The sequence below is a fragment of the Danio rerio genome, chromosome 16 (assembly GCF_049306965.1).
Source record: "Danio rerio strain Tuebingen ecotype United States chromosome 16, GRCz12tu, whole genome shotgun sequence".
NCBI classification, from domain to species: Eukaryota; Metazoa; Chordata; class Actinopteri; order Cypriniformes; family Danionidae; genus Danio; species Danio rerio.
The window spans coordinates 39,601,718-39,615,957 of record NC_133191.1 but is presented as its reverse complement, the minus strand read 5'-3'; the positions used below and the strand labels follow the sequence as shown (position 1 = coordinate 39,615,957).

At 37.1% G+C, this 14,240-nt stretch overlaps 3 protein-coding genes across 7 annotated transcripts in view; 1 reads left to right on the top strand and 2 right to left on the bottom strand.

Moving 5' to 3' along the window:
• The window catches only part of LOC141375040 (uncharacterized), a 55,481-nt gene extending 52,974 nt beyond the window's left edge, over nucleotides 1-2,507 (bottom strand). Inside the window, exons 1-2 of the mRNA XM_073926281.1 lie at nucleotides 2,344-2,507; nucleotides 2,039-2,246 (exon numbers count right to left, since the gene is read on the bottom strand). The gene's annotated coding sequence lies outside the window, so the exon portion shown is untranslated. The remainder of the gene's footprint in view (nucleotides 1-2,038; nucleotides 2,247-2,343) is intronic.
• LOC137487940 (serine/threonine-protein kinase pim-2-like) overlaps nucleotides 1-8,533 on the top strand; it is a 74,548-nt gene extending 66,015 nt beyond the window's left edge. For 2 of the 5 annotated variants that reach the window (XR_012392275.1, XR_012392271.1), the window contains exon 3: nucleotides 5,721-5,797. Coding sequence is in view for 3 of the 5 variants with exons in the window: in XM_073926291.1 (XP_073782392.1) it covers nucleotides 7,605-7,896; nucleotides 8,011-8,130; nucleotides 8,411-8,514 (516 nt within the window). In the remaining 2 variants the exon portion in view is untranslated. Of the gene's footprint in view, nucleotides 1-5,233; nucleotides 5,405-5,720; nucleotides 5,810-5,906; nucleotides 5,949-6,780; nucleotides 7,897-8,010; nucleotides 8,131-8,410 lie in introns of those variants that run through there. The other 3 variants (XM_073926293.1, XM_073926292.1, XM_073926291.1) reach the window with 3 other exon arrangements.
• Nucleotides 8,534-9,299: 766 nt separating this feature from the next.
• LOC101885117 (uncharacterized) lies at nucleotides 9,300-13,861 on the bottom strand. Its single transcript, XM_005170802.5, has 3 exons — nucleotides 12,643-13,861; nucleotides 11,794-11,984; nucleotides 9,300-11,350 (listed from the first exon to the last, which is right to left on the bottom strand). The coding sequence occupies exons 1-3, from the start codon at nucleotides 13,782-13,784 to the stop codon at nucleotides 9,810-9,812; spliced, it is 2,874 nt and encodes a 957-aa protein (XP_005170859.1). The 5' UTR covers nucleotides 13,785-13,861; the 3' UTR covers nucleotides 9,300-9,809.
• Between the last annotated feature and the right edge of the window lie 379 nt (nucleotides 13,862-14,240).

Genomic DNA, 14,240 nt, shown 5'->3' with positions numbered 1-14,240 from the left:
TTTTCATTTTAATATTAGCAACTTAGACAGCAGACATGTTGAGGCGTCGTGCTGCATAAGATGAGCGTCATCTTCACTGTGTGGATATTGATAACAAAACGGAGCCGATAACAACTGCCTCCTTTCAATTTCAGTGAAAATACGAAACACACCCTCTCTTTTGCTGAGTATCAGTTTTAAGAATCGATAATGGCCATTTTAAATGTATAACATACAATAAGTTTATACATTATAGGAAATAAAGGCAAGCGATCAGTCAATATACAGAATGTACGTGGTTACATTAATCATTAACTTATCTTTGCGCTCAGCCAAAACACGTTACCTGAGAACAAGTAATAGATTCCAATGACCAAAGTCAGGGAATATGTCGTTAGATAAAGACAACAAGATAAATGAAATATCCTGTTTAATAAATATAGTGAGATTAGATCCAGCGGGAGATGCTTGATGAGAAGTCCGACTAGCAGAGCTCTCATCTGTGTAGATGGGCTGAGTGTGATTAAATGTTGAATGTGATGAGTTTTCAACACTACTAAATTGAAACTTTATTTTTTTACATGGTTTAATAATTTTTTGTTATTAAAATTGAAGTTCCTGTTTCAAAGCTTACAGATAGATGGCTAATTTGTATGTCATTGACACTTTTGGCACTTTTTTGGAGTATTTTCATAAGTTTTGTTTTTTCCTGTAAATGATTCAATAAATACCGTACCGTGACATTCATACCGAGGTATTACTGTACCGTGAAATTCTAATACCATTACATCCCTACTACAGACACATTTGCCAAAGAAGCAAAATGGAAGAAGAATATTGCTGTTTAACAGACGTGTTGATGCCAAACTAGCGCTGATGTTGACCTGGATCTGCATCATAAACACAACAAATAGGCTTTACCTTTTATTTTACAGCTTATAAAGCATGTATGCACAATAATGTAACATCATATTTAAACAACAAAACTGTTTACAAAAAGTCAACCTATGCGCGCGTGTTGTTGTCTTTTCATCACGCAGCGCGCGCACTTGAACCGCCAGAGAGAGAGAGAGGAAACCATATCAGGACATATTCTTTAAAATAATGATTTCTATTAAAATGTAAAAAGGTTTTGTGATTATAATAATGACAGCGGGGCATTAAATAAATGCATATTTTCCGTGGAGCTGGCGATTTGAGAAAGTCTGCGATTTTATTTGACAGAAGAAAAAAAAAACATGATTGGCGAAAAAAAAACAGCCTATGCCGGTTATTAAAAAGAATCAGTCAGTATTTTCGTTTTGTAATATAAATTAATTATTGAAGTGAAAATAATTTAGGGCAGTCCTATTTATTTTATTCATTTTATTTAGTTCTTCTCTTATTCTGTTCTTCTGTGCTAAACACTGCAAGTGCGTAAAGATGCTCTGTTGTTTTGTTCTATTATTAATATGCTAGCACAGTGGTTCTCAAACATTTTTCATCAAGTACCACCTCGGAAAAAAATTGTCTTTGCAAGTACCACCATAATGAGCAGTTTTGAAATACAGTAGCGTATTAGGTCTAGTAAAGCAGCTTAAGCTCTGTACAGTTTAAAAAAGAAATAACTCCTGGTTTGTTAGCACCTGGAAATGTTGCCTAGACCTCATAAATATAGGCTTTATGTCATCATATTCGTATATAAATCATTTTTGATAATTTCTTTAAATATATGTAGCATGTACATATTACATATTTGATTCATCCGCGTACCACTAGAAGGAAGCCTGCGTACCACTAGTGGTACACGTACCACAGTTTGAGAACCACTGTGCTAGCATATAAAAATAAATTAGTATTTTAAAATGCATTATTTAATGTGTCAGACACAAAATAGACACGTCAATTTGTTTAATATAAAATTAATTGTAATCTGACCAGTTAACCGTTAATAACCGATTAATGAGCGACGGTTGTCGGTTAGCAAAATTAACCGAAATGAGCATCCCTAATTAATACATTATAATTTTGGAACAAATACAGAAATACAAAATAACAGGGCATGGAACTTTAATCATACCTCTGAATGGGGGAAATTTTCTTGCACATTTAACTGCTGTCTTCCAAGTCCAGCCATAGTGAGATGTACTTCTGCCTCTCCTTTTGGTGTTTTTTCATGCTGTTTGTCCAGCAGGTAAAAATACATTAATAAGCTTTTACATTGCCCCTTATATGGTGCAAAACAGCTTTTCCCTCTACGCTCCTCTCGGAAAAACCCAGGAAATGACCTACAAATATTTTCTCATTAGTGTAGGAACAATTTGTATTAGAGAAAAAAACACATTAGATTCTTCTACACATACAGTCATCCACTGAATCTCACACCTCATTTCTTGCTGAACTGACTGGCTCTGGAAACTTGATGTTGTCCTCTCTCTCTGTGTTGAACTAATCTCTCTTAGTTGGTTTGTGTTCTCTGGTGATCTTAGGGTGTTGGTGAGCCTCGACACCAGGCTTTGAGCAGCAGATATTATTTCTCCAAATGGAACCTGATAAACATTAACATAAAATTAAGCTGTAAGTCATGCAGAATTATGATTGACAATGGTTAAAGAGGGTAGACAGACAGACAGACAGACAGACAGACAGACAGACAGACAGATAGATAGATAGATAGATAGATAGATAGATAGATAGATAGATAGACAGAACGATGGATGGATGGATGGATGGACAGATTTTATTTAGGTTTTAATGCCATATCAGCAGCATTGGCTATATTCATGGCAAAAAACATGTACTAAATATACAATTTATAATCATATCATATCAGTTAGCATGATGACGCTCATTGCAGTTAGTAAACAATCTTAGCAAACATACATTTTAAAATAACAACAAAAAACATACAAGTAGCAAGCAACAACACTGAAAACAGTCATATACAATCTTTTAGTTAGATTAAAGATAAATATTGTAAAACACCTTTTCAAACAGCTCACTTCAAATATTTCCAGAATAAAAACATTCTCCAATATCATTTAAAAACACAATGTGTATTTTTACATGATATTAGAGAACGTTTTTATTCGGGAAATATTTTAAACATATTAAAATGTTTTATCGGTAAAATATTTTTACACAAGTCACCAATAGGTATTTCTTCCGCTTTTCATAAATATGCGAGTGTAAGCCATGAGTGTCTGATGCTACATCTTGTATGAACAACCTGGTCATGTCTATTTTCAAAATGGTAATTATTCCTTTCATTAATTAATGGATTCACTTCATACCATGTGTTTTTCCTACATTCATCCCATTCCATCTGCCATTTCTCATTAACATACAGATTTAAAACAGGTTTAACATCAGACACAGGAAGTTTACGTTCTGTTATCTCCAACTTCTATCTTCCTTTATCATGCTTTATCTGCACGCTCATTTCCAACTCATCCCATATGACCAGCCTGGTATCCAGCAGAAAATAATATCAAAGTCTTTAGTCTTTAAAAGGTCCACTTTTTCTATTATGCTAAAAATCTTAGTATGATCAGTTTTCATAGATTCAAGTGCTTGTAAGCAGGACATAATCGGAGCTAATTAAAAACAGACAGACAGATAGATATTGGGCATTTTTCTAATACTAAGAAACGAGTCTTATGTTGAGCAGGTAGATTTGAGGGAATAGTCACTATATGAGACAAAATATACTTTTTTGGCTATTTGCTCAAATTATTTAAGTTAGGTTACTCTACTTTAGATAAGAATTCTCTTCATAAAGACTTTGTAAATTGCTATAAATATATAAAAACGTCATTTCTGCTTAGTAATGTGGATTGCTAACTTAAAGATAATATAAAAACGTATATCTGAACATATAATCTTCTCTCATAAATCAATGAGGAGCTTAATTATTCAGCTTTCAGATGAAATACGAGTGTTTAAATGACTGCCCCTCATGATTTACGCCCATGGGTCCGGGTCACTTATTTAACCAATTGCTAATCTGCACAGACTTTATTACATTATTCAATATATTTTCCCACTCATTCGGTGATAATAAGATAAATTAACGTAGATCTCAAGTTTTTTAAACAATTGATGGATTTGATTCAGTGTCATAAAAATAAGCAAAAACCCTCAAATATTTAACTTGCCTTTTGCTGATATCTTCTTTATAATAGATCAATAGTCTATCTGGCTTTCAAAAACACTTAATCAACAGATGCCATGTTATAGTTAAACACCGTTAAGTGATTCACTGAGAAGTTCTGCGCTCGCTGCCTGTCAAGTTCACTTACGTTATGCTAACTTAGCTTGCTATCCTCGGCCTGATCTTAATTTTGATTCTGTAAAATGTCTAAGAAACACAGCGAAAATGGACATCATTGAGTCTCAACCTTTATTACAGCTCATGGAGGACAGTTCTCAAAGAGGGATTAACAAAAGTCTTACCTGAGACGGTGTGTGGGAGCTGCCCAGACATTTTGTTCGGCGGGCTTCCTTCAGTCAGGATTCAGGATCTCATCACGCAAGCGCACTGTTGTGATCGATGACTCTGGCTCGTTTATTAATGCCTGTGACCGCGGTGATGTATTTTGACAGTGGACTGTCGCTGTTTGATTCGTACTCTTCGTGTCCGTGGTGAAACTATTTCGTGTCTGTAAAGTAACGTCACAAGTTATGTTCCGTTTTCCTTTGCGGTTTCATAATTGCAGATGCGTGAATTTTATAATTATAACAGAAATTTTATTCCATAGGTTAGCAACTTCACGTACTGCCGCCAAGACATCCTCGTTTCCATGACAACTAACATTAGACTCCGGAGCTCTCGATTTCTTAGCAGCAGACTTCTGGACAAGAGTCAAAGCATCGTGATTCCGTATAACATTGTAAATTCAGTGCAGAGCTAAAGGCCGATGCAGAGTCCTCAAATTAATCAGCCGTGTTGGACCCGTCAAATATCAATCATGCCAGGCCTTGCGTGATTAACTTTATTCTTCCCTCTTTTCCCCATGCAGAGATGGCAAAAGAGTTTTATAAGGTCCACGCGTATTTTATAATGTTATCACGAGCCCTAAACAGTACGTTAATATGCCACTTCACCTTTTACACCCTGAAGAATAAACGCGAACACCTGTACCTACAGGACCCCCATCCCATCTTTGGTCTGGCCCTACGCTACGTCATAAATCGAACGCGCTCTGCACCGCGAGTGTCAGAATCCACCAGACGCCTGACAGAATAGACGTGTATTGAGGAACTTTTCATTTGATACTCAGACAAGGCGAAAACTCAGATAATTAACTGCAGTAAACTCATTTATACACCCTAGAGAGCGTTATTTACTGCTAATAAATGGAAAAAAGTATGTTACATGTTCCCGGTCCTTCCGGACAAAGAAGACCGCCATGTAGACAGAGGATAGGGCCTTCTCCTGGTTCTGGTACATTTAAATGTATTTTTAATGTTTGATTGATGTTGTTTAACCCTTGTGTTGCTGTTTCATACACACTGGGGTCATTTGGCCTCAACTTTCTCTCAGTTTCAGCAAATGGAGTGATTTTTTTAGTGACAAACTATTTTGACATATTTTGGGAAAAGGCTTTTGAATTAAAAAAAGTTTCAAAAAACTTAATTCGGGGCAAATTGGCTTTGTTTATGTTGTTGGCTGTTACGGGTTAAATTGCTTTATTTTTATACTGTCTGTTCAGGCATAACTAGAAGCTGTCTCAAATGAACATGCTGTTTTTATCTTTCAGTGGAAGCAAAATATGACCTGAAAGAAAATATTGGAGCTGGCTGCTACGGCAATGTCTATCGTGGTATCAGAAAAGTGGACGGCAAACAGGTAAGTCTATTCACCCTAGTCCAGTTTAGAGGACATCAACTTTAGAGAAATCATGTTTGATTGCTCACTCATGTTTAATTCTACTTTTCATCCACAGTTTATCATCAAGTCGACTACTTCAGAAGTTGACAGCAATGTGGTAAGTCTGAAAACATCATGCGTGATTCATATTTGAAGCATCACAAAATACATTTATTAGATGAGTCTGTCTGCGGCTGTGGTTATACAAATATCTACTGATCATTTTGTGATTCACTGCTGTTTTCTGTTTATTTATGGTTATGATGGGAATTAATATGTGCTCTGCCGAGTTTTGATGCTGAAAATTTAACTCTGCAGTTTAACAGTGACTTTATATACATATAACAGAAAAAGTAGTCACATGCCAATATTCAATAATTCAGTATATCATAATAATGAACATGCACAATAATGAATAATTATTATTTACACTTTTAGAGTGTCTTTTAAGATTATTATAAGACTGTTTGTCTTTTGTTCGTTAACTCTGTGCAGTAAAGTCCTCTCGTTAACATCAGTTAATTTATCTAAAGTAGTTTAGTTTATACTTTATTATAGTGTTACCTATTATTGTACTTTATAATCTTTTTTTACATGTATTTAATAAGCAATACACTAGGTATTGTTGTAATCATACCTGATAAAGTAATCTGTTTCACAGCTCAGCTTAATATCTTGATAATATCAAAGCTTCTGCAATTCATCACATTAAAATCTAATACCGTCAGAAGCCGAATTACCAGATTTTTACATCACAATTGACAAAACCAGTGCAGATAATAAACATCAAGCTCCCATAATGCATTTCAAAAGCATAAATAAACACACAGAAAAAAAACATGAATCACAAAATACGTAAAGCTGCTGATTTACAGATTTTCTTTTACAGTTATATTGAAAAACAGGATTACATGTTGTTGATATGCAGCTAATGTGCACTTTATCTTCAGCCTGGATATCCGTTACCCATACCAATCGAAGTGGCCATGATGACAATTGTGAGAGATCCCCCCAGCCCGCTGCTCATCAAGCTCCAGGAATGGTTTTTAGTTAAAGTGGAGAAATTGCCAAGAGGAGTAAGTGTATTTATACAGCACATTTCATGCACAATGCGCTGCAGGAGGGTTTGTCTCGTTTCTTATTGTCATTTTGATTTTGTAAATTCAAATTCCTAAATCAAGAAGCATTTCTGGACATGTAAATAACTTTGTCTTGTTTTCAGAAAAGCTTGTGGGTTAATGATATGCCGGTGCGGTAAGCAAAATAAACTCATTTCTACTTTAAAATCTATCCTGAATGTAACTGGAAGCCAGTGTAAAGACTAGGCATGGGCCAATAACTGTTTTTAAGGTATGGAAAAGTCGAGGTTTTAAAACTGCCAAATTTTCTGTAATACCGTTGTGTGAGATATATTATTTACAGTTTTTTTAGGACAACGGTATCTCCAGCTGAATAAATATCCAAAAATGCTGTTTTAAATAGTAAAGAAATCAGTGTTTTTGAAACAAATGAGGGCCGCAGAAGTCAATTAATCTTTTGAATTATTTAGCCTGACATGTTTACTGCCAAAAAATATTATAAATCTATTACAAAATAAAATATATTGTTTTCAGAGGGGAACAAGTTTGTCTTTTACCCAGACATTCAAAAAGACTACATATTAGAGCAGTAATCACAATACCGTGAAACCGTGATATTTTGATCCAAGGTTATCATACCGCCACAATCTAATACCGGCCCATGCCTAGTAAAGACTGACCTGAGGACTGCTGTCATGTGCTTTATTTTAACTCATTGCATCTGCTTACAGAAAGTGTGTAAGACAATAATGTTGGTGATGGAGTATCTCGGCCCGTGCAGAACACTGGAGGATTTCCTGCAGAAGCACCAACACCTGGAGGAGAGAGTCGCGCGTACGCTTATCCTGCAGATTGTCAAAGCAGCGCAGGAGTGCTTGAGGCGGAAAATTTGTCATCATGATATTCATGATTGTAATATCCTCGTCATCGACCGGCCTCTGCAAATCAAGCTAATTGATTTTGGCTGTGGGATGCACATCTGTCATGGTAAGTCAGATTATTTCAGGAGGAAGCCGAAAAACATTCATTAGTCTCTGAGACTCAGTTGAATGGGGCTTTAGCTGAACTGCTTGCTCAACACTAAACCTCTCTTTCTGACAGATCCAAAGAAATACCCACCAGACACAAGGATATCTCCAAAGAAGGCAGTTAAAAACACAGTGAAGCAGCTGTTTGGCATCATGCGGGAAATAGAAAAACAATGTTCCAGCATACCTGAAGGTAAGAAGATGACTGGGACTGACACTGTTCATCCCTCCTGTTGACTTATGGGTCAGAATTGACCCTGGCCACATTTTACCAGCAGAAAAACCCAAAACAATGTTTTTCTTTATCTTGAGGTTTGGTGACGGTTTCTAAAATGAGGCCAACATTAGGAAAATATATATTATATTTTCATGAAGACTGAACATTGGGGCACAACAGGAGTCATTCAGGTCAATATTGAGCTGTGTGTGTGTGTGTCCACCATTAACTAACTTTCTCTTTTAAAATGTTACAGAATTCATGGCATTTATGAATACCTGCATTACCCTTGGGGATGATGATCAGAGACTGCAAACAGTGCAGCAGATTCTGGATCAGCCATGGCTAAAAAACCAATAAAAATAAAGACTGTTCTAGATATGTGTAGTTTATGCTTTCCACTCTGAAAGAGGACCTGTTTTAGAGGAGATTTTGGAGCACGAGGGGTTCAGCATGACGCAGAGGCTTTCAGCAGCAGGAAATGGTTTCATTCTTCCATGTTTGATGTTTGTCATTTGTTGTTTTCCGCTTCTGCTTCCCAAATTCCTGCGAGGGTTGCAGTCAGAGCTGCATGTAAATGAGGGCCAGTTGAAGCCGCCATTAGAGTGACGTCAGCTTTCCTCCTCACCAGATTGGTTGGAGGGAGGAGGTGTCAATCTAGAGCTAATAGACCAATGGGGAGGCTTCAGCCGGCCCTCATTTGCATGCAGCTCTGACTGAGACACTTGCAGGAGGAAGTGCAGAATGTGGGAAGCAGAAGTTATGAAGAGCTTTAAGAATGGTGGTCTTAATATGCTGGATTTCCGTACATTTAATAATACTGTCAAAATTAAATGGGACAAAAATATTCTCTAAAATCCAACATCAATCTGGAACTTTATTCCAAATTACATATTTTCTTAATTTGGATGGCTTAATTGTTATTTTTCTGTAACCAGGGATTAAAGTGAAAAAAATTCTTGTGACTGAACTTTTTTCAGGCCAAGCCATATTCCTAAAACCAAAATTTTATTTAAATAGCCGAGACCAATAGCGTTTTAAGGGGAGATTAAACCGCTTTAATGTTGCCAGTTTGCATATTTTAAAAGCTATCTTTGAAAAATATATAACTTGACAAATAATCAACCATCTACCACACATCTTTTCAGTGCATGTTTTTATTTATCTTATAACACCAAATGTTTGGTGAAACTCATATTAACAGAAAAAAAGTAATAGCACCACCATTAAATTCAAAATAGAGCTTTTTCAAAAAGTGTTTTTTTCAGTGCATATTTTTATTTATCTTATAACACCAAACAATGTTTTGTGAAACTCCTAATAATGAACAGAAAAAAAGTAATAGCATCACCATTAAATTCCAAAAAGTGCTTTTTCAAAAAGTGTATTTTCAGTGCATGTTTTATGTATCTTATAACACCAAACAATGTTTTGTGAAACTCCTAATAATGAACAGAAAAAAAGTAATAGCATCACCATTAAATTCCAAAAAGTGCTTTTTCAAAAAGTGTATTTTCAGTGCATGTTTTATGTATCTTATAACACCAAACAATGTTTTGTGAAACTATTAATAATTAACAGCAAAAAAAAAGTAACAGCACCACCACTAAATTCCAAAAAGTGCTTTTCTTGTCCAAATGCCTCTAGAGTGCTTTTCACTTTTTCTGCTTTTTGGCTGTAAAACCATATTCCTGAAGCTTGGCTACACCTGAAACCCGTTTTAGTGTTTGACTAGCTACATGTGCAGGAGTGGCTCCAGGAGAGGTGGAGGAGGTGGAGGCTGTAGCAGCAGATTTACCTTTAACTCCAGCAGTGGAGGAGGTGGAGGCTGTAGCAGCAGATTTACCTTTAACTCCAGCAGTGGAGGAGGTGGAGGCTGTAGCAGCAGATTTACCTTTAACTCCAGCAGTGGAGGAGGTGGAGGCTGTAGCAGCAGATTTACCTTTAACTCCAGCAGTGGAGGAGGTGGAGGCTGTAGCAGCAGATTTACCTTTAACTCCAGCAGTGGAGGAGGTGGAGGCTGTAGCAGCAGATTTACCTTTAACTCCAGCAGTGGAGGAGGTGGAGGCTGTAGCAGCAGATTTACCTTTAACTTCAGCAGTGGAGGAGGTGGAGGCTGTAGCAGCAGATTTACCTTTAACTCCAGCAGTGGAGGAGGTGGAGGCTGTAGCAGCAGCTATTCGTTTAACTCCCAGGGTGGAAGAGGTGGGGGCTTTAGCACAAACATAAGAGGTGGAACCTTTCTTTACTTTTCTAACCCTAACTTCTGAGAGAACCTTCACAGCTTCCCTCAGTTTCCTTTCCTTTTGATTGTCAAGGTTCACCTTCTTTTTCTTCAGATGATTTTGGTATGTCTCATAAGAAGACAGGCAAAATCTCCTTAATGCAGGGGTAATTTGCATTTTAGATGCAGTTTTGCCCATTACCTTCATGTTGGACTTGAGAATGGCTAAACCTTCATAAGTCTCAATGTTCAGCCTAACCCTGTCTTTCTCAATTATATCATCCATCATGTTAAATGATCCTTCTACAAGAGGGCCAGTGAACAATGACAGAAGAGCCTTTACCAACTTCCCTAAGATGGGGAACCTCGTTCCTCCTCCTGTCATCTTCATGGCAAAAATCTTACTCCACCAGTCAACATCGATTCGTGCATTGTTCTCCTCAAAGCATTTGGCCTGTGCTCCTAGATCTGTATTAATCTGGTAGGCTCGAACCTCTTCATCCAGTTGACCCAACTCTTCTGACTTCACAGCATTTGGCAAGGCCTTGGCCAAGGTGTTGAATGCACCTTGGACTGATTCGTGGAGAATCAATGATGGTGTCAACGCAGATAAAGAGGTGATGATGATGTTGTTGAGGGGCAGGTTTTTCAGGAGGAATGTTGCTGCCTTTATGTAGCCTTCTCTGAGAGAACTGTAGAGCTTCTGCACCCAGGGCTTCTTTTCCACTCTAGCCTTGTTTAAGGCAAAGAAGCTGAATCTTCCCACAGACAACCTTTTGTCAGTGTACTGCAGGTCTCTCTGGTGAACATTAAGCTTCAACAAGCCATTTGCACTCAAAGGGATAGTTTCAGGCTTCATAAATTTGGAGAGAAGTTCCCTAACCAGCAGTAGCATTTCAGCATGCAGCACATGAATCATGGGCTTTTCATGTTGCAACTTCTTCAGGAACACCTGGAAAGTTGGAAGTACACCTAAAAATCACAATAGAACCAGATTAGAAATGGGTCTGTATATTTTATTCATTGATTAATTATCACATTCATAGCAATGTAACATACTCTTCTTAGAACATTACAACCCTTTAATATTATTTTCTAGATTTGTTATTTCCATTTGTATTATTCAATTGTCTAGTTTAAATTACATCAGTCCTGACATGTTTTAAATCTGGTTAATAAGTCCGTAACTTTGTTTTTGAAAACTGCTGTATAAATAGTTTATTATTAGTAGTAGTAGTATTAACCAAAGTGATCTGATTAACAGTGATCTAAAAACTATTTATAGTTAACTCAGATTCCATTCAAGGATTCCAAGAAAAATAAGCATATAATAAATATAGCAATAAAGGGATTTCAATAAATAAGAAATCTCTGTACTTTTCTTAACACTTAAAGTGAATAAAAAGTGAACATACCTCGATACAAATCAATAATGGTTGTGAGCTTGTCGAACTCGGAAAAAAGCATACAGATGCGTGTCTTTCGTTTTTTGTTGACATCACTTCCTATCCTCGCAGATTTTGCTATTTGCTGTTGCAGACATATTATCCTGGCCTTCTCATCAGATGTAACTGCATGCTTATCAAGAAGCTGGTTCAGGAGCCATCTGCATCACAAAATTATAATATACAAATAAGGATTAAGGAGAAAAAATAGACAATGCTATTTCTAATTGCCAATACTTCAACAGTCATGACATAATTTTTGAGTTTACAGGTCAAGACTCATCCTTTTTTCTATATAAAGATTATTTAATAATTTGATAGCATCTGGAATAAAGCTGAGCTTCACTGTTCTAACATATTTAACCCTTTGAGTCACTGTATCTATAACTTTATATACATAACCTGATTGATCACTGAGGCATCGCCACCCCTTGGTTTAGATTTGTTATGTAAAAAAATCCAGTAAATGTCTGCATCTTTAAATATTATTAATAACAAAAAAGTGAGTGTGTATATATATATATGTGTGTGTGTGTGTGTGTGTGTGTGTTTATTTATATTACTTTTTTAGGACCAAATGTCCCCTCATGGATAGTAATACCGGGGATTTTTGATGTTGTGGGGCCCTTTTTGTGGGCCCCACGTGGGAAATAAAAGGGGAAGGGGATAGAATATACAGTTTAAACAGTAAAAAATACATTATGCCTATGGAAGGGCCCCACAAAGATATCACCATAGACCTGTGCGTGTGTGTGTTTTATTAAAGATCCAAAAAAAGCCTACTAGTACAGAAATAAGATGATACAAAAATAGAAGTACCTGTGTTTGTGTTGATCATGAGAAGACAGGACGCTGTAGAAGTGCACGGTCAATGGATCCATAAGGTCCCGTATTCTGTTGCACACATCTAACATTTGCAGGAACCTGCTGCTGATGGGACGTATTAGGCTCTTATTCTCCAAATGAAGTAAGGACTGGAACTCAGAAAAAATTTCTTTCTGTTTGGGTGATTTTTCAATGTCATAGTATACATCAGAGCAAAATTGTTCCACAAATCCCTGGAAAGTATTTAAAAGGGCCTTGGCTGCATTCGAGACCATATGGACAGTGTCTCCGCTGACATCCAGCAGTGATGGATTTTCTCTTCTGACTAGTGTCTCTACTCCAGACTTTTTCCCTCTCATCACACTGCAGTTATCCAACAGTATACCAACAACCTGATTCCAGTTCAGGCTATATGACTGGAGAATATCTGTCAATGTGTTTGTGATTGATAAGGCATCTGCGATATTCAGTTTCCTCGAGGCTAGATGCTGGGTTGCCACTTTTCCCACATCTTCATCATAGTACCGAACAAGAACATTCAGAATCCTGTCCATGTTTCCATCTGTTGCCTCATCTACATTTAATGAGAACATCTTCGTTTTCAGCTTAGATGACAATTCGGACTTCCAATAAGCAGCAATACCATGTGTGCACAAGTTGGAGGCATGTGCATTAGACATTGACAATCTTGAAAGTGCACTCTTGTCTTTGACAACTGACTGCATCAAATTAACTAGCGGTTGTGAGATTGTGAACGACAGGTCATGCTCCGCTATGAAAGAACATACGCGCACTTTTACATCGCACACACGGTCGGCCATAGATGCATGAATCTCCGTTGTGGTACTTGTCGCACCAGGCAGGGAGCAAGTGTACTGTAGAGCACGAACGGCGGCATTGTGACTGGCTTCTGACTGATGGCGAGCTAGCACTTTTTTGCCATTACTGCCATATTGAAGTTTCCTGTGGCATACTGTGCAAAGACACGTACCTGGTTGTTTAATTTTTTTTGCCCACGAACTAAAAGGCTTGCCATTCTCCCCAATTTCGCTAAGCCAAGCCCATCTCCATTTATTTTTTACACTTTTTTCGATCTCCGAAACATCGGAGCCTTCCTGCATTATAAATGGGTCCATGCTATCTTAAATATAAATAACTTACCTCAGCCGTAGCCTGACATGTACTTCTCTGAAACTATACCAAAACCCGGAGTGGATCCATAGCGGAGTGATGCTAAAACGCTTAGAGTGGAGAGAGGAACGTGCATTTGCTCCACTCCAGGCTTTGATCACAAAATTTTTTTCCTCCTCAGCAGGCTGAATACACTTCTTTTCTTAATTTAAGACCTATTCAAACTAAAATTAAGACATTTATTACACTATTTGAGAAATGCCTATATTTACAGCATTAAAATTAGGAAAAGAGCATGAAAAAAAATTAAGAACAAGCGGAACACTGTAATTGACGGAAATCCGTCAATGACTCGCTCCAATTGACGGAAATCCGTCGTAACGACGGAGAACTTTAATCCCTGTGTAACTATAATGCTGATAAAATACCAGCTAAATTATCTCAATTTCATAAACAAAATT